The sequence below is a fragment of the Lithobates pipiens genome, unplaced genomic scaffold, assembly GCF_037356315.1.
Source record: "Lithobates pipiens isolate NorthernLeopardFrog02 unplaced genomic scaffold, aLitPip1_a1.2 Scaffold_22, whole genome shotgun sequence".
In the NCBI taxonomy this organism is placed as follows: Eukaryota; Metazoa; Chordata; class Amphibia; order Anura; family Ranidae; genus Lithobates; species Lithobates pipiens.
Window position 1 is genome coordinate 13,531,782 of NW_027507784.1, and position 21,743 is coordinate 13,553,524.

Sequence of the window (21,743 nt, forward strand, 5' to 3'; positions counted from 1 at the left end):
TTTTCCTTTAAACTTCCCTCCTAAACTTGGGGTGCGTGTTATACACCGATAAATACGGTAATGTATAGAAGGTAGGGCCCGAAAAGTGACTCAAGCCCAGGGGCCCCTACCACCCTAAGTCCTGCCCTGGCCATAGGACAGGATGCATGACTTATGACTCATAACCAGATGGCCTGTTGACTCTTGTAACCTGATGATAGATGTATTTTAGGGGTCATTGACTTGTATAACCATATATTTTATACCAATACATTATTTACTAACCACTCCCCCCTCCCCTCTTTCTCTTGGTATGTTGAACCATATATAAGCTGTACCACACCTAATAAAGGCAGACATTATACAAAGGCACAACCTGCCTCTTGTTTCATTTGGAGTCTCCAGATATCTGAGAGCCCCGTTGGTGTACCTAATAGACGGGTGGTCCTCCAGAATACCTACTATTTCCTTTCAATATTGACCTCTGCGGAGTCCGCCTTTGGCTCTATGGTTCCCATCTCAGCTCTATGATCTTCTGCTGCGTGCCTTTTGTTTCTCTTTTCAGTTCTGGTGAATTGGTAAATATTTGAAACCACAGATATGCAATGTTTTATATCACACATACCACCCCTTCACCATACTGGAAGAGTCCTTCTCCTCTCCTCCGCTCATTGATGTTCATCACACGGTCACAGTCCTCGAGTGTGACATTCTCCACCGCCCCCATCGTCAGGATCCCCCCTGCTGTTCACCAGCACATACAGCTGTCCAATGTGACCGACTGTCTCCTCTACATTCCGCTGGAGGACCTTCTCATCTGTCAGATCTCTGGGGACCAGGAGGGGCTGTGGGAAAGAAGACACTATCTGCATACCTCCTAATGTTTTGAGATGGGATCGAGGAACACCTTTAGCAAATGTATGTAGGCATAGGACATCACATACCCCTGCCATGCTTCCCTAACCACTTGCTTGCTGGGCAATTTCACCCCCTTCCTGCCCAGGCCAATTTTGAGCTTTCAGAGGTGTCACACTTTGAATGAAACGGTCGCCAGTTGTATTCCTGAGACGCTTTGGTATGACAGCCATAAAAATGTTTGGAATCTCCTGAATCTATGCCCGCCAGGAGAGAATTGTAAAGTTCTGGAATCAGGGAGCTGTTTTTGGGCACATCATTTTTCACACATATGTAATATATAGAACACTATGCACTAACTCTGAATCGGTTCCTCATCACTAGCTATGGACATGAGGATATGAAGGTAAAATTAGAGAGAATGTACAAAATAAAAACAAATATGTGGCAGACATGAATTGTTTTATTAAAGATGAATTGATTGCACATAAAAACTCAGGCAGCTCTATAATATTAGGATTTTCTCTGCTATCCGTTGATTTATCATGGACACATGATATGTTGGCCACCATCCACGAGCAATGCCACTCCAGTGATAAAAGAAGCTGCATCTGACGCCAGGAAAGCGATTGTCCGGGCAACTTCCTCCACTGTGCCAGGCCGTCCCACGGCATTCATTTCCTTTGTGTGCTTCAGGAACTGGAAGAGACAAGGAGCTGAGAGATGAGTGCCAAGATATGAGGAGAGAAGGAGCTGAGAGGTCAATACCAAGACATGGAAAGAGATAAAAGATAAGAGTTCAATGCCAAGACACAAGAAGAGAAGGAGCTGAGTGGTCAATATACCAAGACATGAGGAAAGAATAAGCTGAGGAGGTCAATACCAAGACACCAGGAGAGAAGAAGTTGAGAGATTTATACCAATACACGAGGAGAGAAGAATATGGGAGATCAATGCCAAGACACAAGGAGAAGAAGTAACTGAGAGATCAGTGCTAAGACACAAGGAGAGCAGGAACTGAGAGATGAGTGCCAAGACATGAGGAGAGAACGAGCTGAGAGATCAATGCCAAGAGATAAAAGATAAGAGTTCAATGCCAAGACACAAGAAGAGAAGTAGCTGAGGAGGTCAATACCAAGACATGAGGAAAGAAGGAGCTGAGTGAACAATACCAAGACACTACGAGAGAAGAAGTTGAGAGATTAATACCAATACATGAGGAGAGAAGAATATGGGAGATCAATGCAAAGACACAAGGAGAAGAAGAAGCCAATAGATCAGTGCTAGGACACAAGGAGAGAGGTAACTGAGAGATCAGAGCTAAGACTCAAGGAGAGAAGTAGCTGAGAGATCAATGCCAAGGCATGAGGAGAAAGGGAGCTGAGAGTTCAATACCAAGAAACTAGGAGAGCAGAAGATGAGAGATCAATGCCAAGACATAAGAAGAGAAGAATATGGGAGATCAATGGCAAGACATAAGGAGAAGGAGGAGCTGAGAGATCAGTGCTAAGAAATAAGAAGAGAAGTAATTGAGAAATTGGTGTCAGAACACAAGGAGAGCAGGAACTGAGAAATCAGTGCTAAGACACGAGGAGAGAAGGGGGTAGAGAGATCAGTGCTAAGATTTAAGGAGAGAAGTAGCTGAGAGATCAGTGTCAGAACATCAGGAGAAAGGGAACTGAGAGATCAATACCAAGAAATGAGGAGAGAAGAAGATGAGAGATCAATGCCAGGACAAGAAGAGAATAAGCTAAGAGAACAATACCAAGACACTAGGAAAGAAGATGCTGAGAGATCACTACCAATACATGAGGAGATAAAAAGATGAGAGATCAATACCAAGACATAAGGAGAAGAAGGAACTGAGAAATCAATGTCAAGGCATGAGGGGAGAAGGAGCTAAGAGCTCAATACCAAGAAAGGAGGAGAGAAGAAGATGAGAGACCAATACCAAGACATAAGAAGACGAAAGAGCTGAGAGACCAATACCAAGACATGAGGAAAGAAGAAGATGCAAGGTCAATACCAAGACACAAGGAGAGATGGAGCTGAGAGATCAATGTGAGGACACAAAGAAAGAAGAGATCAACACCAAAACTGTACATGAGGAGAGAAGAAGATGAGAGACCAATGCCAAGACATGAGGAGAGAAGAAGATGAGAGACCAATGCCAAGACATGAGGAGAGAAGAAGATGAGAGACCAATGACAAGACATGAGGAGAGAAGAAGATGAGAGACCAATGCCAAGACATGAGGAGAGAAGATGAGAGACCAATGCCAAGACATGAGGAGAGAAGAACATGAGAGATCAATACCAAGACATGAGGAGAGAAGAAGATGAGAGACCAATGCCAAGACATGAGGAGAGAAGATGAGAGACCAATGCCAAGACATGAGGAGAGAAGATGAGACCAATGCCAAGACATGAGGAGAGAAGAAGATGAGAGACTTATGCCAAGACATGAGGAGAGAAGATGAGAGACCAATGCCAAGACATGAGGAGAGAAGATGAGAGACCAATGCCAAGACATGAAGAGAGAAGAAGATGAGAGACCAATGACAACACATTAGCAAAGAAATAGCTGAGAAATCAATGCCAAGACAAGAGGAGAAAAAGAGCTGAGAGATCAGAAGAACCAAGAAACAAGGGGAAACATAGCTGAGAGATCAATGCCAAGACACGAGGAGAGCAGGAGCTGAGGGATCAATGCCAATAAATGCAAATCAAAACAAATATTTTTTGTTATTACATTGTTGAATGTATTTTTATACATACTGCACAAGAAGTGTAAGAGCCGGTTCACACTGCGGGCGATGCGAGGCGACACGACTTGCCTCGCCACGATCTGACAAGTCGCCCCCGTTCTGTACAATGGAACCGTTCTAAGAGGAGCAACTCGAGTCGCTCCGACTCAGAAAAAAGGTTCCTGTACTACTTTCGGGCGACCTCGGGGCGACTTGCATTAACTTCTACACAGAAGTCATCTGCAAGTTGCCGCTGAGGTCGCGGCAGGTCGCGGCGAGGCAAGTCGGTGTCGCCTCGCATCGCCTGCAGTGTGAACCGGCTCTCCTTAGATTTTACCTGATATCAGAGCTCAGACTAAAGAAGGCACAAGAAGCCAATCAATGATGCTACATTGCTAACAAGGGTCATGCTGAGAAATGAGCTCATCAGTCTGCCACTTCTCACCCCACTTTTAAAGCGGAGTTCCGCACAAAAATTGCACTTCCGCTTTTCAGAATCCTCCCCCCTTCCAGTGTCACATTTGGCACCTTTCAGGGGGAGGGGCGAGCAGATACCTGTATAATACAGGTATTTGCTCCCACTTCCGAGCATAGATATCCATGGATATCTATGCCATATCCGGTGCCTCCTCCGTCCCCCCGTCCCCCCCCCGCTGTCTTCTGGGAGACACACAGTTCCCAGAAGACAGCAGGGACCTCTGGGATCATGCAACGCGACTTGTGCATGCACAGTAGGGAACCAGGCTGTGAGACCGCAATGCTTCACTTCCTGATTCCCTTACCGAAGATGGCGGTGCCTCCGCCCGAGAGCCGAGGGACAGATCGACTTTGGGTGCCGGCATCGCGGGCACCCTAGACAGGTAAGTGTCCATATTTTAAAAGTCAGCAGCTGCAGTATTTGTAGCTGCTGACTTTAAAAAAAAAATGTCAGGGCCTCTGCCTTAAGTTACAGGCTGGGGGGGTGGACAAGACCTGTAAGTGGGCCCCATATACTGTATGTGTATGCATTTCATCCGTGTATTTAGCGGTTTGCCTGGAGTTCAGGGATAACGGTGAAGGCTCCGGGGGTATTATTTGGCCTCAGATGAGAAATGTACATCTAGGATGTCCCAGTTATATTTTGCTGAGCCCTTTTGTTGAGGCATTTGGGGAAACTCTAGAAATAAAAATGGAATTTGTGACCTAAGGGCTTCAAAATGCTACATTATAGAAAAACATATGACATTTGTTATCTTCTGTTTTTCGATTCATGTACATCAATGTCTAATGTTTGATTCTTAAGCTTCAATAAATCCTTTTGATTGTGAAAAAAAAACCCCAAAAGACAGACCATATAAATCAGGATGACAGCCCTGGATCCCAAGTTTTTAACAGCAGGCCCTATATTTCTATTATAACAGGCATGGTCGTTTTAAAGGAAGGGCAAAAGGGGCAGCTGCCCAGGGCCCTGTCATTGTTGTGGGGCCCAAAAGCCTCATACTTGCCAACTATCCCAGTTTAAATGTTGTTGTCTCTTGCTGTGTCCCGATATCTCAGTGTGAAGTGCTGCTACTAATGCTGCCCAGCTCAGCCCTATTGTTGTGTACAGATGACTCACCCGCAGACCCTGTGTTTATATGTAAATAACCGGCATTCATATGTAAATAGCAGCATACGGCGGCATAGATATGTAAATAAAGGCGGCATCCATATGTATAGCATGACCCCTGGAGTGAGGAGATGATGTGCTGTAACCTCTAGCAAAGAATCAGTGAGCAGTATTACTGTACAGTAATCTCAACAAGCAGAAATCATGTGCTGTAACCTCTAGTAACTAATCAGTGAGCGGTAATGTGTGCTGTAACCTCTAGCAACCAGTCAGTGAGCAGTAATGATACACTGTAACCTCTGGCAACCAATCACAATAGCTGCCTGATCTGATTCAGTAAACTGATTTTGAGTCTAGCTGCTATTTATTGTATGTCTCAGAGCAGGTGGAGAGCAAAACTGCATGGGGGGGGGGGGGCAAGAAAAGTTTTTTGCCCAGGGTCCAATCAATATTAAAGACGGCCCTGATAACAGGTTCTCTTTACATTTCCCAGCCAGACATGATTATGATTGTTATTAGAAGCTGGAGGCCACGTTCACCAACAAATGCTTCACTCAACAGTCATGTGTACAGCCCCCAATCTTTGTTGGACCTTGTCTATATATACACCTAACATTATCCAGACATGGTCCCGGTAGTCATAGTATGCTCCCCATAGTCTGGCTAGAAAAATTAATCTTGGGTGTCTCAATAGTCATACACGGGGCAAGCGCCTCCATCTACGTACCTCCTGGTACTGCTCTTCACTCATTCCGGCCCGCTTGTGAACTTCAGTTACAATCACCCCGGGACTGGAAAAGAAGCAGAGACATCGTCAGCTGGAGCATGCGGAGAAGAATGACCACCCTTTCATTTCTCCTTCCTTCTTGTCAATATATATAGCATAACGTTTTAGCATCTGATCCCAACAATAACCACAAATCTTACTCCGTATTTAAAAACTGGTTTACCTGATTCTATCATGTCACTATACATATAATAAGGATATTTTCTAATGTATGCATCCTCTTTTGGACACTTTCATTCTGATCTGATGCCAAGGGTCAGGCTATGTATTAACACTCTAATGCCTCGTACACACGATCGGAAATTCAGCCAGCAAAAGTCCGATGTGAGCTTTTGGTCGGATATTACTACCGTGTGTATGCTCCATCTGACTTTTGTTGGTGGAGTTTCCGCCAGCAAAAGATTGAAAGCATATTCTCTATTTTTCCGATGTAAAAAGTTCCGATCGAAAATTCCGATCGCCTGTAGCAATTCTGACACGCAAAATTCCTACGCATGCTCAGAAACAATTCGACGCATGCTCAGAAGCATTGAACTTCATTTTCTCGGCTCGTCGTAGTGTTTTTGTACGTCGCCGCGCTCTCGGCGGTCTAAAATGTTCAGAGAACTTTTGTGTGACCGCGTGTATGCAAGCCAAGTTTGAGCGGAATTCCGTCGGAAAAACCATCCAAGATTTTTCTGCTCGTGTTTCTACGTGGCATTAGGCCTCATTCAGAGGACAGCAGTATCAGAGACCATGAAATCAGGCCGAGACAGAAGTACAGTTAAATCACACTTGTTTAATAATAAAAGTAAAAAGAACAAATGTAGTCAAAGCATAGCCAAATTTCAGTAACCGGAAAGGATAGTCAGCTAAGCCAGAAGTCAGGGATCAATGTAGTGGAACAGCAAGCAGGATCTGGAGCCAAAAGGGATGTCAGCAAAGCAAATCTTGAACAGGATCACAGGAGATAGTCTCTGTGATGTTGACCAAGGAGAAGGCAGAGCTCCTCTGGACTGGACGGCTTAAGTAGGCAGGACTGACGAGCAGCATCATCAACAGCTGAGTAACTGTGGAGAGATAGGAGCTGGCAATTAGCCGACAGATGAGCGGCCAGCTCAGAGAAGGAAGGGCTAAGCCCCACCCTGACAAACAGCCCTTGATACCCCTCTGAAAACATACCCACAGTGGAACATTTTTCAGGGGGCAGTTGACAGATGACTGGGGGGGCAATTTATGGTTTGCAGCATAGCCTTACATACTTGAATGAGTCACATTCAGCAGAGGTATAGCCCACCAAATACAACAGGGGATTTTGGCGTGACCGAGAAGCAAAGTATCATGGTCATGGCAGGTGTACAGTCATGAGCAAGCTGCATGTCCTTCTTCAGGAAGGCAGTCCAACTGCACCTGCATGATTATTGCACAGGTATGCCTTAGGTTGGCCACAATAAAAGGCCACTCTAAAATGTGCAGTTTTATCACACAGCCCAATGCCACAGATGTCGCAGGTTTTGAGGGAGCATGCAATTGGCATGCTAACTGCAGGAATGTCCACCAGAACTGTCGCCCTTACATTTTAGAGTGACCTTTTATTGTGGCCAGCCTAAGGCACACCTGTGCAATAATCATGCTGTCTAATCGGCATCTTGATATGCCACACCTGTGAGGTGGTTGGATTACCTCGGCAAAGGAGAAGTGCTCACTAACACAGATTTAGACGGATTTATGAACAATATTTGGGAGAAATCGGCCTTTTGTGTACATAGAAAAAGTCGTAGATCTTTGAGGAAACTGAGGCTACAATTGGCACAGGATCACCAAAATTGGACAATAGAAGATTGGAAAAACGTTGCCTGGTCTGATGAGTCTGGATTTCAGCTCCGACATTCAGATGGTGGGGTCAGAATTTGGCGCATGGATCCATCCTGCCTTGTATCACCGGTTCAGGCTGGTGGTGGGGGTATAATGGTGTGGGGGATGGGGTATCACCAGTTCAGGCTGGTGGTGGGGGTGTAATCGTGTGGAGGATGGGCTATCACTGGTTCAGGCTGGTGGTGGGGGTGTAATGGTGTGGGGGATGGGCTATCACCGGTTCAGGCTGGTGGTGGGGGTGTAATGATGTGGGGGATGGGGTATCACCGGTTCAGGCTGGTGGTGGGGGTGTAATCGTGTGGGGGATGGGCTATCACCGGTTCAGGCTGGTGGTGGGGGTGTAATGGCGTGGGGGATATTTTCTCGGGACACTTTGGGCCCCTTAGTACCAACTGAGCATGGTTTATACACCACGGTCTACCTGAGTATTGTTGCTGACCATGTCCATCCCTTTAGGACTACAGTATCCCCATCTTCTGATGGCTCCTTCCAGCAGGATAATGCACCATGTCACAAAGCTCCAATCATCTCACCACTGGACAATGAGGTCCCTGTCCTCCAATGGCCTCCATCCTCACCACATCTCAATCCAATGTGGGATGTGGTGGAACAGGAATTTGGCATCATGGATGTGCAGCCGACAAATCTGCAGCCATCATGTCAATATGGAACAAAATCTCTGAGAACCACCTTAGATCTTCGTGGCATAGAGTCCACACAGTACATATAGTCATATTTTGGCAATTCTACTCACCAAACGGCATTGACTCGGACCTGCTTACTGCCCAACTCTAGAGAAAAACAAAAACTCAGTCAATGTGATTTTAATGGAAGACTTTTACTAAACAAATGTACACTATGTTCTACATTATGTCCCATTGTATACAGTTTTCTTAATAAAAATTGTTTTATTTAGTCGTTTAGTTTGTTATGTGGAGATCCTGCCAGCTACAGCACTTCCTATTCCAGGCTGACCACACTAAGCTGCTGTCTCTCAATTAGCGACAATGTTGTCAGCTTCCTGTTCCGGCTATTTCAGTTGGCAGTTGGGATGCTTAGATATGCTCCCTGCAGACCTGATCGGGCTAAAAAATAAAGAATCTGCTCTGCAGGGTGACAACACCGCTGATAACTGAGAGGAAGCAGCTTATCTCTGACACCCTGCGATGGGAAGTGCTGGAACTGGTCGGATCTCCATCAGTGGCATCCATAAAGGGCACAGGAGCGCCGCCCCCTCTCTCCTGTCACCTTTCTCTCACCATAAATAAATTCGTGTATTGCATGCATCTATCTATGGTCGCCACTGACACCCCCTATTCAGGTGTCCGGCCCCTGCAATGCATGAATCTATCTATTGGTGATAGAGCGGTGCAGTAGAGAGGGGCGGCACTCCTACGCCCCCTATGGATGCTGGTGAGGTTGAAAAAAGACACAAGTCCAACTTATGTGTGTGATTACATGTCAGTATTACATTGTATATCCCTGTATGTCACCGTTGTTAAGGTGCTTATCCAATAGTTTCTTGAAACTATCAATGCCCCTCGCTGAGACCACCGCCTGTGGAAGGGAATTCCACATCCAATTCTCAGTCCTAGAGGTGGCAGGGAGAGCCACAGCATTGGACCGAGGCTAAGCCTTCCCTAAAATGGTTGCCAACGCTGGCAGTCTTGTTTTAGGTTACACCATAGGAAAGTCCAATACATTCTCAATATATACAAGTTATATCTTCATGGGATTTTCATGCACTACCAGCCACAAATACAGCTCATATTTGGGATTATGTCATCTTGACTGAGAAATATTCTACTCACCTCGAGCGGCACTTCTCGTCATATGATCCACCGCCGACTTGGACGTGCAGTAAGCCACACAGCCCGGGACCTTAAAAACAAACGGGGACAATCGGAAATGCTGGCACATACAGCTGTGCTCATAAGTTTACATACCCTGACAGATTTCTTGGCCATTTTTCAGAGAATATGAATGATAACACAAAAACTTTTCTTTCACTCATGGTTGGTGTTTGGCTGAAGCCATTTATTATCAATCAGCTGTGTTTACTCTTTTTAAATCAACAGAAACTACCTAAATGACCCTGATCAAAAGTTTACATACCCTGGTTAATTTTGGCCTGATAACATGCACACAAGTTGACACAAGGGGCTTTCAATGGCTATTAAATAGACCTGTGATCTATTTGCTTGTAATTAGTGTGTGTGTATAAAAGTTCAATACTTTTCTGGACTCCTGACAGACCCTTGCATCTTTCATCCAGTGCTGCACTGAGGTTTCTGAATTCTGAGTCATGGGGAAAGCAAAAGAATTGTCAAAGGATCTGCGGGGAAAAGGTAGTTGAACTGTATAAAACAGGAAAGGGATATAAAAAGATATCCAAGGAATTGAGAATTCCAATCAGCAGTGTTCAAACTCTAATCAAGAAGTGGAAAATTAGGGGTTCTACTAAAACCAAACGACGGTCAGGTAGACCAACTAAAATTTCAGCCACAACTGCCAGGAAAATGGTTTGGGATGCAAAGAAAAAGCCACCAGTAACTTCAAGTAAAATACGGGACTCTCTGAAAACATGTGGTGTGGCTTTTTCAAGACGCACAATAAGATGGGCTACGTGATCGAGTTGCCAGAAGAAAGAAAGAATTCTAGGCAAACTGTTCCAAACCATTCTAGGTAAACCATTCCAAACCATTCTAGGCAAACTGTTCCAAATCATTCTAGGCAAACTGTTCCAAATCATTCTAGGCAAACTGTTCCAAACCATTCTAGGCAAAGCATTCCAAACCATTCTAGGCAAAGCATTCCAAACCATTCTAGGTAAAGCATTCCAAACCATTCTAGGTAAACCATTCCAAACCATTCTAGGTAAACCATTTCAAACCATTCTGGGTAAACCATTCCAAACCATTCTAGGCAAACTGTTCCAAATCATTCTAGGCAAACTGTTCCAAATCATTCTAGGCAAACTGTTCCAAATCATTCTAGGCAAACTGTTCCAAACCATTCTAGGCAAAGCATTCCAAACCATTCTAGGCAAAGCATTCCAAACCATTCTAGGTAAACCATTTCAAACCATTCTGGGCAAAGAATTCCAAACAATTCTAGGTAAACCATTCCAAACCATTCTAGGCAAACTGTTCCAAATCATTCTAGGCAAACTGTTCCAAATCATTCTAGGCAAACTGTTCCAAACCATTCTAGGTAAACCATTCCAAACCATTCTAGGTAAACCATTCCAAACCATTCTAGGCAAAGCATTCCAAACCATTCTAGGCAAAGCATTCCAAACCATTCTAGGTAAACCATTCCAAACCATTCTAGGTAAACCATTCCAAACCATTCTAGGCAAACTGTTCCAAATCATTCTAGGCAAACTGTTCCAAACCCCTCTAGGTAAACCATTCCAAACCATTCTAGGTAAACCATTCCAGACCATTCTAGGTAAACCATTCCAGACCATTCTAGGTAAAGCATTCCAAAACATTCTAGGCAAACTGTTCCAAATCGTTCTAGGTAAACCATTCTAAACAATTCTAGGTTAATGGTTCAATTCCAAGCCATTCTAGGTAAACTGTTCCAAATCATTCTAGGTAAATGGTTCAATTCCAAACCTTTCTAAGTAAACCAATCCAAACATTTCTAGGTCAACCATTCCAAACCATTCTAGGTAAACTGTTCCAAACTATTCTACGTAAACTGTTCCAAACCATTCTACATAAACTGTTCAAAACTATTCTAGGTAAATAGTTAAATTCCAAACCTTTAAAAGTAAACCAATCCAAACCATTCTAGGTCAACCATTTCAAACCGGTCTAGGTTAACGGTTCCAAACCATTCTAGGTAAACCATTCTAAAACATTCTAGGTAGACCATTCCATTCCAAACAAATCTAGGTAAACTGTCCCAAACTATTCTAGCCAAACTATTCTAGGTAATCAATTCCAAACCATTTTAGATAAACTGTCCGAAACCATTTTAGATAAAATGTGTCAAACCATTCTAGATAAACTGTTCCAAACCATTCTAGGTAAACTCTTCCAAACCATTCTAGGTAAACCATTGCAAAGGTGTTTGACTATCAAATAGTTGATGGTACTCCCCTTGAAGGGGTAACTAGTTTGTTTGACAACATATGTATTTTATTCACATTGCACAGCATTAAGTGGAGAAGGAGCCAGGACATCTTGCTGCCACAAGCTGGAGGGATATATCACGCTGGTGTACTGAGCTCCCAATAAACCATATACCTTGTAAACAAGGGAACTCCTAACGACTAGGCTTATAACGATCATGCAAACCAGTACACTCACACAGGCCTGAGGTGTCCTACAAAGTGTGGATACAGGATTGAAGGTTTCTTCACACACAAGACACTTCAAAACCTTCATACTCCAGGCCCAAATATGGGATTACCAAACCATGAGAAAACTTAAAACAGAGCTTTCTCCGCTTACAGTCCACAATCTGGAGCTTTAAAAACATTTCAGAATCCGGTGTCATTTCTACCTACATTCACATGGTGGCGGGGGTCTCACACCGACACAAGTACACGTGTATAACTAATCATATGTCCAATGCATATAGATGATATATGTGATCACTTCTACTTTGCTGGGGAGAACAAAGGGAAAGTGGTGCTGCAGAGAAGAGTACAGCCAAGAAAAACATAGAAAATGAGTACTGCCAGGAAACAGGAGTACTTCTAGGCAGGGCATAGGGAAAGGAATAGTGCTGGGAAGGACACAGAGAAAGGAGTACTGCCAGGAAAAACACGGATAAAAGATTATTGCCAGAGAGAACACAGAAAAAGGAAGAGTACTGCTGGGGAGGAGGCAAGGAAAAAAAGCACATGCTGGGAAGGACATAGGGAAAGAAGTATTGCTGGAGAGAACACAGAGAAAGAAGGACTGCAGAGAATAACACAAGGAAAGCAATACTGAAAAAGAGGACACAGGGAAAGGAGTACTTTTGGGGAGAACACAGGGGAAAATAAGTACAGCCAGAGAGAACACATGGAAAGAAGCCCAGCCCAGGGGGAGAATGGAGGGAAAGGAGCACTGCCATTGGGAACACAGGGAGTGGAGCACTGCCGGGGAGAATGAAGGGAAAGGAGCACTACCAGGGAGAAAACAGGGAGAGGTGCACTGCCAGGGAGAAAACAGGGAGAGGTGCACTACCAGGGAGAAAACAGGGAAAGGCGCAATACCTGGAAAGACATAGGGAAAATAATAGTGCAACGGCAGAAAACATAAAGGACTACTGCCATTTTGTTAGAGACCCAATATGCAAGAGGCTTTTTGCCTAATCCCAGGCACACCACCACCCCCCATGTGGTAATGCCGAGGTTTGTCAATAATTCACATAGTATAGAAAATGCAGAAGCATCTCACTGAAGAGGACTGGGACACCATTTACAAATACACTCATAAAGGCTCCCCGAACATAGGGATTCAGGAAAATTGCTACAAATTTGTAAATAGATGGTACAGAACACCCTCACACCTTCAAAAATTTTACCCCATCATATCCCACACTTTCTGGAGGTGCGGGAAAACAGAAGGCACCATGCTCCACGTTTGGTGGGAATGTGAACCACTCAAACCCTTTTGGAAGAACGTGGTAACATTACATGTTACCACATTCACTCTGGACTAAACCCCCACACAATTTCTCCTACACCACACAACCCTGTCTGAAAAGGACTATTTTAAGTCACTGGCTGTGCATATGGTGAACGTGCCCAGTCTCTGCATCCCCATACATTGGCGCTCCACACACATTTCAACGATTGTAGAATGGTTCACCAGGCTCTCAAGGATAGAGGAGATAGAAGAATTGATCCATATATCTCAGGAACGGACAAAAAAAATTAGCAATTTCCTGGTCATGCTGGACTCAGAACCACCGAGCATTATGTTCCTTAACCGTAGCTGACATTCATCAGGCAATTGACATTATCTATCCCTGGGAGGGCAATGAGGAGCGGGTCTACTCTAAGTAGCTTACTACCTATTAGCTATCCCTACCACCCCTCTTATTTTCCTCTGTAGGTCAACCCTTCCCCCCTTTTCTTTTCCTTTTTTTTTCTCTTCTGTTTTTTTCCCTCTTGCCCCTCACCTCCCCTCTTCTTTATCTTTGTCAATTGAGTATTCTTTGAGCCACACTACATGTAATATACAGTCACCACATGAAACATACATGATGGGACACCGTTAACGTTGTCCTGATCTGGAACAAGCCTATAAGCTACTCCCTCACACCGGTTGCATAACAGTAACCTCCATGGGGGGGGGGGGGGGATGGAAAACAGAAATAGATATCCTCCACCTTTACCTAAGCTAAAATTTGTCTTAATGCTCGGTTCCTGGTTATGCTGCTTCAAGTCTTAATTATGATATGTTTTTCTCAGATAAATGTGTCTTCTTGTTCATTCCATGATTACAAAAAAAAAGAAGATACAGAAGCAAAATATGTGCACTGTTTTTTAATGCATCATATCTCACTCAGAAAACAGCAAAAATATTCTGCAGCCGATATATATTTTTTATAGAGGAGAGGGTAAACTCATACTGTTCTCTGACTTAAGAGGCTGGATACGTTGACGATGTTTCCTTTGGTCTTGATGAGATGAGGCACTGCCAGATGAGACATATAGAAAAGAGACCTGGAAAAGTACACAGATACGTGGATTATTTTACAATACGCACTCACTTCCTGTTGTGTAAAATGTCAAATTATACAAAAATGTTCAGAGCATAATAAATCCAATCAGCTGGTCTGAGAAAATAATAAATGCCCAGAGATGAATACATTTTACACCATTACAAATGAAAAAAAACAATAAATGTAAATTTCATGAGACCAACACATGAAACCCCTCATAATGGACACAGCTGATTTGTAGATCAGGAACTCTAGACTCTCAAGACTCCAGAGAGGTTCAATTGCCGCCAGGAGGTCCTACTCAAATGAGTTTATCTCCATTTTGTTGCCCTTTGTAGGGTCCCTCTTGACTTTTAGGCCCTTCAAGTGGCCTTCCTCAGCTCTTCAACCCTGCACAGACTCTCCTCAGCTCTATGAAGCTCTGTGAGGCCTGCCTTCGCTGTACAGCTCTCCGTGGTTCTTATTTTGGCTTTGTGGACCATGGTTTGTCCGCTTTGGCTCTCTCTAGGGTATTAATAAATATTTGAATCCCCATACTGTATATGTAATGTTTTTAATGGTCCATACCACATACCACCCCCTTACATATTGAATGAGACCTTCCGTTACCGTGTGTTGGTGTTCATCACATGGTCATAGTCTTCCAGTGTGGTGTTCTCCAATGTCCCCTTTACCAGGATCCCCCCACAGTTCACCAGCACATCCAGCTGTCCAAAGTGACCGACTGTCTCCTCTACAATCTTCTGGACAACTTTCTCATCTGTCAGATCTCCAGGGACCAGGAGGGGCTGTGAGAAAAAAAAAGACAAGTTTTATAACCAGATAACCAAGGGTGGTAAAGGACATAGGGGGGGGAGAGATGAGTTGGCATGATTGAGATACATAGAAGGGGTTAGTAATAAATGTAACACACATTGGACAAAATAAAGGGACAGTAGTAAATGTAACACTTACAGAAGAGATGAGGGGACACTAATAAATCTGACACACAGAGAGAATAGATGAGGGGACAGTAATGAAGGACACACACATGTAGAGTACATATGACATGTCATGTTACCTTCAGGCCAGAGATCTCTTCGCAACGCTGGGCCGTCTCCTGCAGCTTCTCCTGGTTTCTACCATTTAGGGTCAGTCGAGCCCCCAGACCAGCAAAATGGATAGCGGTTCCAGCCCCAATCCCAGAGCTGGCTCCGGTCACCACACACACCTTCCCCTGCAGGGATATCACCTGAAATGGTCACAGAATGAAGGAGTAACTGAGGAGGGACACAAAACCCAGGAACTGCTACAGAAATAACTGCATGTGTGACCATGATGGGGGGGGGGGACAGATAGTTCTGTGCACAGCACACCTCCTGTGCCAATGGCTGCAGACATTGGTACAGGACCTTGGCCTTGTTTCCTGAGCATTCAGCTGGGAGGCCCAGAGACATGTGCCCCCTCTACCCGCTGCAGCTTGTGTATCCACCTCTGGATTTGTAGTCAACTGGGGAAATTCCTATAGAAGTTTGTGAAGCTCTGACAACTCTGCTCACCCCCAGTAATTTATATCTATTAGAAATATTACATTGTAGCTAACAGAACGTTTCATATCACACACAGTTTACTTTCCTGATAATACGTTCCATCTGCATTCTGTAAACACAACATAATGGGGATGATTTACTAAAACTGGAGAATCAGCTCCCAGGATTTTTGTCAAACTGTAAAATGATATGAAATTAAAATTTTTGTTAAAAAATAACAAACATGTTATACTTGCCTGCTCTGTGTGATGGTTTTACACAGAGCAGCCCAGATCCTCCTCTTCTCGGGTTCCTCGTCGGCACTCCTGGCACCTTCCTCCTGCCCCCCACAGCAAGCAGCTTGCTATGGGGGGCGCCTAAACCGAGTCACAGCTACCTGTGCCCATTCAGACACAGAGCCATAGCTTGGCCCCACCCCCCCCTCTCCTAATTGGCTCACTGATTTTGATTGATAGCAGCGGGCACTAAGGGCGCCTGCTGCTGTGTCTCAGCCAATCAGGAGGGACAGTCCCGGGCAGCCAGGGCTGGACTGGGACAGAAATATGGCCCTGGACTTCATCCAGAACAGCCCACTTACATTTTGAGTGTCCCACCAGCACTCCCTTGCATCAGAGTGTCCCATCAGCACTCCCTTACATCAGAGTGTCCATCACCAACCCCCTTACATCAGAGTGTGCCATCAGCACCCCCTTACATCAGAGTGTCCCATCACCAGCCCCCTTACATCAGAGTGGCCCACTGAGCCATCGGCCCACCAGAAAACTCCCGGTAGTCCCAATGGCCAGTACATGCCTGCGGACAGCTGAGGCTTTCATACAACTTTGCTGGATCAAGATGGTGCTCAGGTAAGTACTAGGGGAGCTGAGGGAGGCTGCTGCACACAGAAGGTTTGTTTATCCTAATGTATAGAATGCATTAAGATAAAACAAATGTCTGCCTTTAGAACCGCTTTAATTGAAGAAAGCTTAAGGCTAGGTTTCCACTATTGCAACCCCAAAGTCGTGAGATTTACAGTGTGACTTTGCAATGTGATTTTTGATGCGATGTCATGTGACCGGTGAGAACCATGTGAGAACAACACTTTTTTGGAGTCGCTGCGACTTGAGTTGCACCAATTAAAATGAGGACCATTGAAATACAGGGATTTTTGACTTGTCATGCGACTTCACATGTGTCAAGTCTCACAACAACTCGCAGTAGTGGAAACAGAGCCTTAAGCCCCTTACACACTATCAGATTTTCTGCAGATTTTTTTCTTCAGATTTACCAAAACCATATAATATGAGGTCAAACCTTAGGGGTTTCAATTTGTATGCAATCAGGCAGACCCTTGCACTACATGGTTTTGGAAAATCTGAAGACAAAAATCAGCAGAAAATCTGATAGTGTGTATGGGGCTTAAGGCTCCATTCAATTTACGTGACTTGTCATTCAACTTTGGACATCAAGGTTGCGTGACAAGTCGTGCCCCATATTTTGTAATGATAATAACTATTCATATATGTGCAGCTTAATGTTGCAGCAACTTGATAGTAGTTCATGCACTATTTTGGTCCGACTTTCATGCAACTTTTGAGGGTTAACGTTAAAGTCTATGGCCCTAAAGTTGCATGTAATTTGTACCTGAATGTTATACAATGTAACAGTTGTGCAACAGTTGTCCTTTATCACTGGTCAAAGCCAAAATTTGATCCAAGTTGCACCCATACAAGGTTGCATCAATGTTGCTCTCCAAAGTCAGCACAACTTTGGAGTCGTACACATGGGAATGGAGCCTAAGTAAATCAACCCCAATGCGTATAAAAAGGGACGCTTTTCCCACAGAGCCAAGACAGCCCCACAGGGGACCAAACAGCCATTATGGGCCCCTTGGAACGCCATATAGCCAAGACAGGCCCCGGAGGGGACTAAGAGTCAAAACAAGCCCCATGGAGGGCTTTAGAGCTGAGAGGTGCCCCAGTGAGGGAATCAAGAGGGACCCCACAGAGGGCAAGAGATTGTGTTATGCCTTTGGGGGCTAAGAATATGCATGCTTTATACATACTAGGGGGAGTACAACTGGGGGGGATCCATAGTGGAGAAGGATCTGGGGGGATCCATAGTGGAGAAGGATCTGGGGGTTTTGGTAGATCATAAGCTCAATAATAGCATGCAATGCCAAGCTACAGTTTGCAAAGAGAGAAAAGTCCTTTCTTGTAATTAGAGAGGTATGGACTCCAGAGAGAGAGAGACGTCATCTGTACAAATCATTAGTAAGACCTCATCTGGAATATGCAGCTCAGTTTTGGGCTCCAGTTCTCAAAAAGGATATCGGGGAACTGGAGAAAGTGCAGAGAAGAGCAACCAAAGAGACATGGAGGAGCTCAGCTTTGAGGAAAGATTAGAGGAACTGAATTTATTCTCTCTTGAGAAGAGGAGATTAAGGGGGGATATGATCAACATGTCTAAATACATAAAGGGGGATATGATCTCCATGTATAAATACATAAGGGGGATATGATCTCCATGTCTAAATACATAAAGGGGGATATGATCTCCATGTATAAATACATAAGGGGGATATGATCTCCATGTATAAATACATAAGGGGGGATATGATCTCCATGTATAAATACATAAGGGGGGATATGATCACCATGTATAAATACATAAGGGGGATATGATCTCCATGTATAAATACATAAGGGGGATATGATCTCCATGTATAAATACATACGGAGGGATATGATCTCCATGTATAAATACATAAGGGGGGATATGATCTCCATGTATAAATACATAAGTGGTCCATATAGTGAACTTGGTGTTGAGTTATTCCCTTTAAGGTCATCACAGAGGACAAGGGGACACTCATTACGTCTAGAGGAAAAAAAAAATAATTTCCAAATACGGAAAGATTTCTTCACAGTAAGAGCTATGAAAATGTGGAATAGATTCCCTCCAGAGGTGGTTCTGGCCAGCTTAGTAGATTGCTTTAAAAAAGGCCTGGATACTTTCCTAGGTGTACATAATATAACGGGGTACTGACATTTATAGGTAAAGTTGATCCAGGGAACATCTGATTGCCTCTCGGAGGATCAGGAAGGAATTTCTTCTCCTGCTAGCAAATTGGATCATGCTTTGCTGGGGTTTATCACCTTCCTCTGGATCAACTGTAGGTGAAGGATTGTGTATATGGGAATGTATTTATTTATTTATTTTTGGTTGAACTAGATGGACTTGTGTCTTTTTTTTTTGTTGGCCTGACTAACTACGTAACTATGTGACCTAGTAATGTACATTACACTTCAGTATATAAAGATATCAATATATCACCCACCCCCCACCTGTGCTGCAGCCACCATGAATTCCGCCTTCCCTATCCTCCTGGACTTTGTCAGATACCTGTTACCGCCGCCCTCCTCGCAGCCTGTCTCCCGCCCTCCATCTCTCTGGGGACGAATACTGAGTGGGTAGCTAAGCGGAGAAAGGAAACGAAGGAAACAGGCAGCCACAGCGGCAGGCAGCCAGGACTTTAAGCAGCCGGAAAATGCAGAGTGGGAGAGGAATGCACTGAAATGGGCCCTGGGTGGCACTGATGGGCACTGATAGGTGGCACTGATGGGCTTTGACCAGCTGGGAACCATTTCGGTGACCTGGTTGCTTTGTATCTACTATGCTTTTTTATACATTATTAGAGATACTAGTTGGGTAATGCACAAGGTTGGCGCACCCCCTTTTCTTTGTTTTAGGGTGACATACTACAGTCCTAATGACACATTGCACACTGATGCCGTGTACACACACGACCGGATTTTCCAGCAGACTAGGTCCGAAGGGATCAGTTTGTCGGACAATCTGATCGTCTGTGGGCTAGTCCGATAGTTTAAAAAAAAAAAAAAAAAAAACGGACCTAGAAATAGAACATGTTTTAAATCTATCTGATGGACTCAATTCCGACGGACTAAAATCGGGAAATCTGTTCGTCTGTGTGCCAAATACTGACGGACCAAATACGACGCAAGGGAAGCTATTGGCTACTGGCTATTGAACTTCCTTGTTTAGTCCCGTCTTACGTCGTCGCTTTCAAAAGGAACGGACTTTCGAACGGACTTAGTCCGGTCATGTGTGGCCAAGTCCGTCCGTATTGGAAAGTCCGTCGGAACTCCGCCGAAAGTCAGTCGGGAAGACCGTCGGACCTAGTCTCCCGGAAAGTCCAGTCGCGTGTACGCAGGATTACACTCAAGGTACCAGGGGCGTAACTATAGGGGGTGCAGCAGTTGCAACCGCAACTGGGCCCTGTGCTGCAGGGGGCCCATGCAGCCCCCTCTACATATGGCCAGCAGCAGCATAGGCAGCTAGGGGTACCAGTGCACCATGCACACGGGTGGCTGGAGGTGGAGGGTGACTAGCAGGGCTCCATGCTCGACTGTCGCACTGGCTGCTCTTTAGTTGTGCATTCCCCACATGACCTGTGTTCTTGGCCGGCTCCTCAGAGTACCCCTCTCCTGCTCCATGCATACTTCTCCCGGGTAAACAAACTTTAAGCACACAGACCTATGATAGCTGGCTCCACCGGAGGACACTGCAGGCTTGTCTGCCAGGCCCCCTCTTTCCCCGTCATACACAGATGATGAAAGGTCTTTCTGGGAGATATGCTGATCGCCTGTCCAGCACACTGGATGGAGCCCAGGCCAACATGGATGAGTGCACCGCCTACACTACAGCTTGGTCATGGTGAGTGAGAGGACCCCATCCCCCACACACCATTACATACCCCCTCCATCTCCCCCTGGGGACAGGGGCCCCTTCTCACATGGGGACAGGGACCCCCATCTCTTCTCACCTGGGGGCAGAAACTTCATCTGCCCTGGAGAAAAGGACCTCATCTGTTCTGGGGACCCCATCCTGCCTAGGGACAGTCCCCCAATGGGGCACCTAAAAATAAAATAAATAAAAAAAAACTACTGATGCCAGTGGTGGAACTACAGGGCTCACAAAGGTCATACCTGTGACCATGCCCTGGAGTTCCACCACTGGACTCGGAGGGAAGGGCCCTGGCTGGGGTTCAGGGGGGCCCTTCATGGTTTCTTGCATCGGGGCCCTGGAGGTTCTAGTTACGCCACTGCAAGGTACATTCACACATCATACATTCACACACCGTACATTCACTCACTGTACATTCACTCACTGTACATTCACATACCATACATTCACACACCACTCACCTGTTCCTGCTGTGCAGCCATGTCTTCTCCAGTCCAGGTCAGAACTATATTGACACTCAGCACTGACCGGCGGAGCTTTTACCCGCTTAACCGCTGAAAGAATGTAGAAGTTCTGGGTGGACATTTTTTCTTTAATTGCTTTCTCGGGGCACTTTCTGTGAGTGAAAAGCCGGAGAACCCGTCTGGGAAGTCTCTGCTGGAAGCTGCAAACTTGCACTTGGACATAGCTATCATTTATTATATTCATCTTCTCAACTTTAGGAGCAGTAATAATAATAATAATAATAATAATAAATGCAAAAAACTTACAGGAAAGACCAAGGCCTACATCCTAGGCAGTAGTGATGAGTGGCTGGGCTCGGGTTCACTTTTGCGGGGGGGGATTAGTTGGGCGCGCTATGAAGTCAGGAAAATTTGATCTTTAATTCAAACCATAGTGAAGCCAAAAGGTGGGAAATTCTTGTAAACTAATTTCTGCCCCATTTTTAAAGGGCATGGGCAGCATGGCACTGCCATAGTGGAC

General features: G+C 44.9%; 1 protein-coding gene across 1 annotated transcript; it reads right to left on the reverse strand.

The window, feature by feature from the left end:
- Nucleotides 1-1,279: 1,279 nt before the first annotated feature.
- On the reverse strand, nucleotides 1,280-21,334 carry LOC144000400 (3-oxoacyl-[acyl-carrier-protein] reductase FabG-like). The gene is made up of 8 exons (XM_077494213.1): nucleotides 21,221-21,334; nucleotides 15,545-15,715; nucleotides 15,094-15,272; nucleotides 14,392-14,485; nucleotides 9,621-9,690; nucleotides 8,564-8,600; nucleotides 5,896-5,959; nucleotides 1,280-1,533 (listed from the first exon to the last, which is right to left on the reverse strand). The coding sequence occupies exons 1-8, from the start codon at nucleotides 21,239-21,241 to the stop codon at nucleotides 1,378-1,380; spliced, it is 792 nt and encodes a 263-aa protein (XP_077350339.1). The 5' UTR covers nucleotides 21,242-21,334; the 3' UTR covers nucleotides 1,280-1,377.
- Nucleotides 21,335-21,743: the final 409 nt, after the last annotated feature.

Coding starts and splice junctions, on each gene's coding strand:
- LOC144000400 (XM_077494213.1), bottom strand. CDS start 21,241: ATGGCTGCACAGCAGGAACAG. Junction 15,716..21,220: donor TGGCTGCACAGCAGGAACAG/GTGAGTGGTGTG, acceptor TGACCATTTCAG/GTGATATCCCTGCAGGGGAA. Junction 1,534..5,895: donor GTGAAGAGCAGTACCAGGAG/GTACGTAGATGG, acceptor TGTCTCTTCCAG/TTCCTGAAGCACACAAAGGA.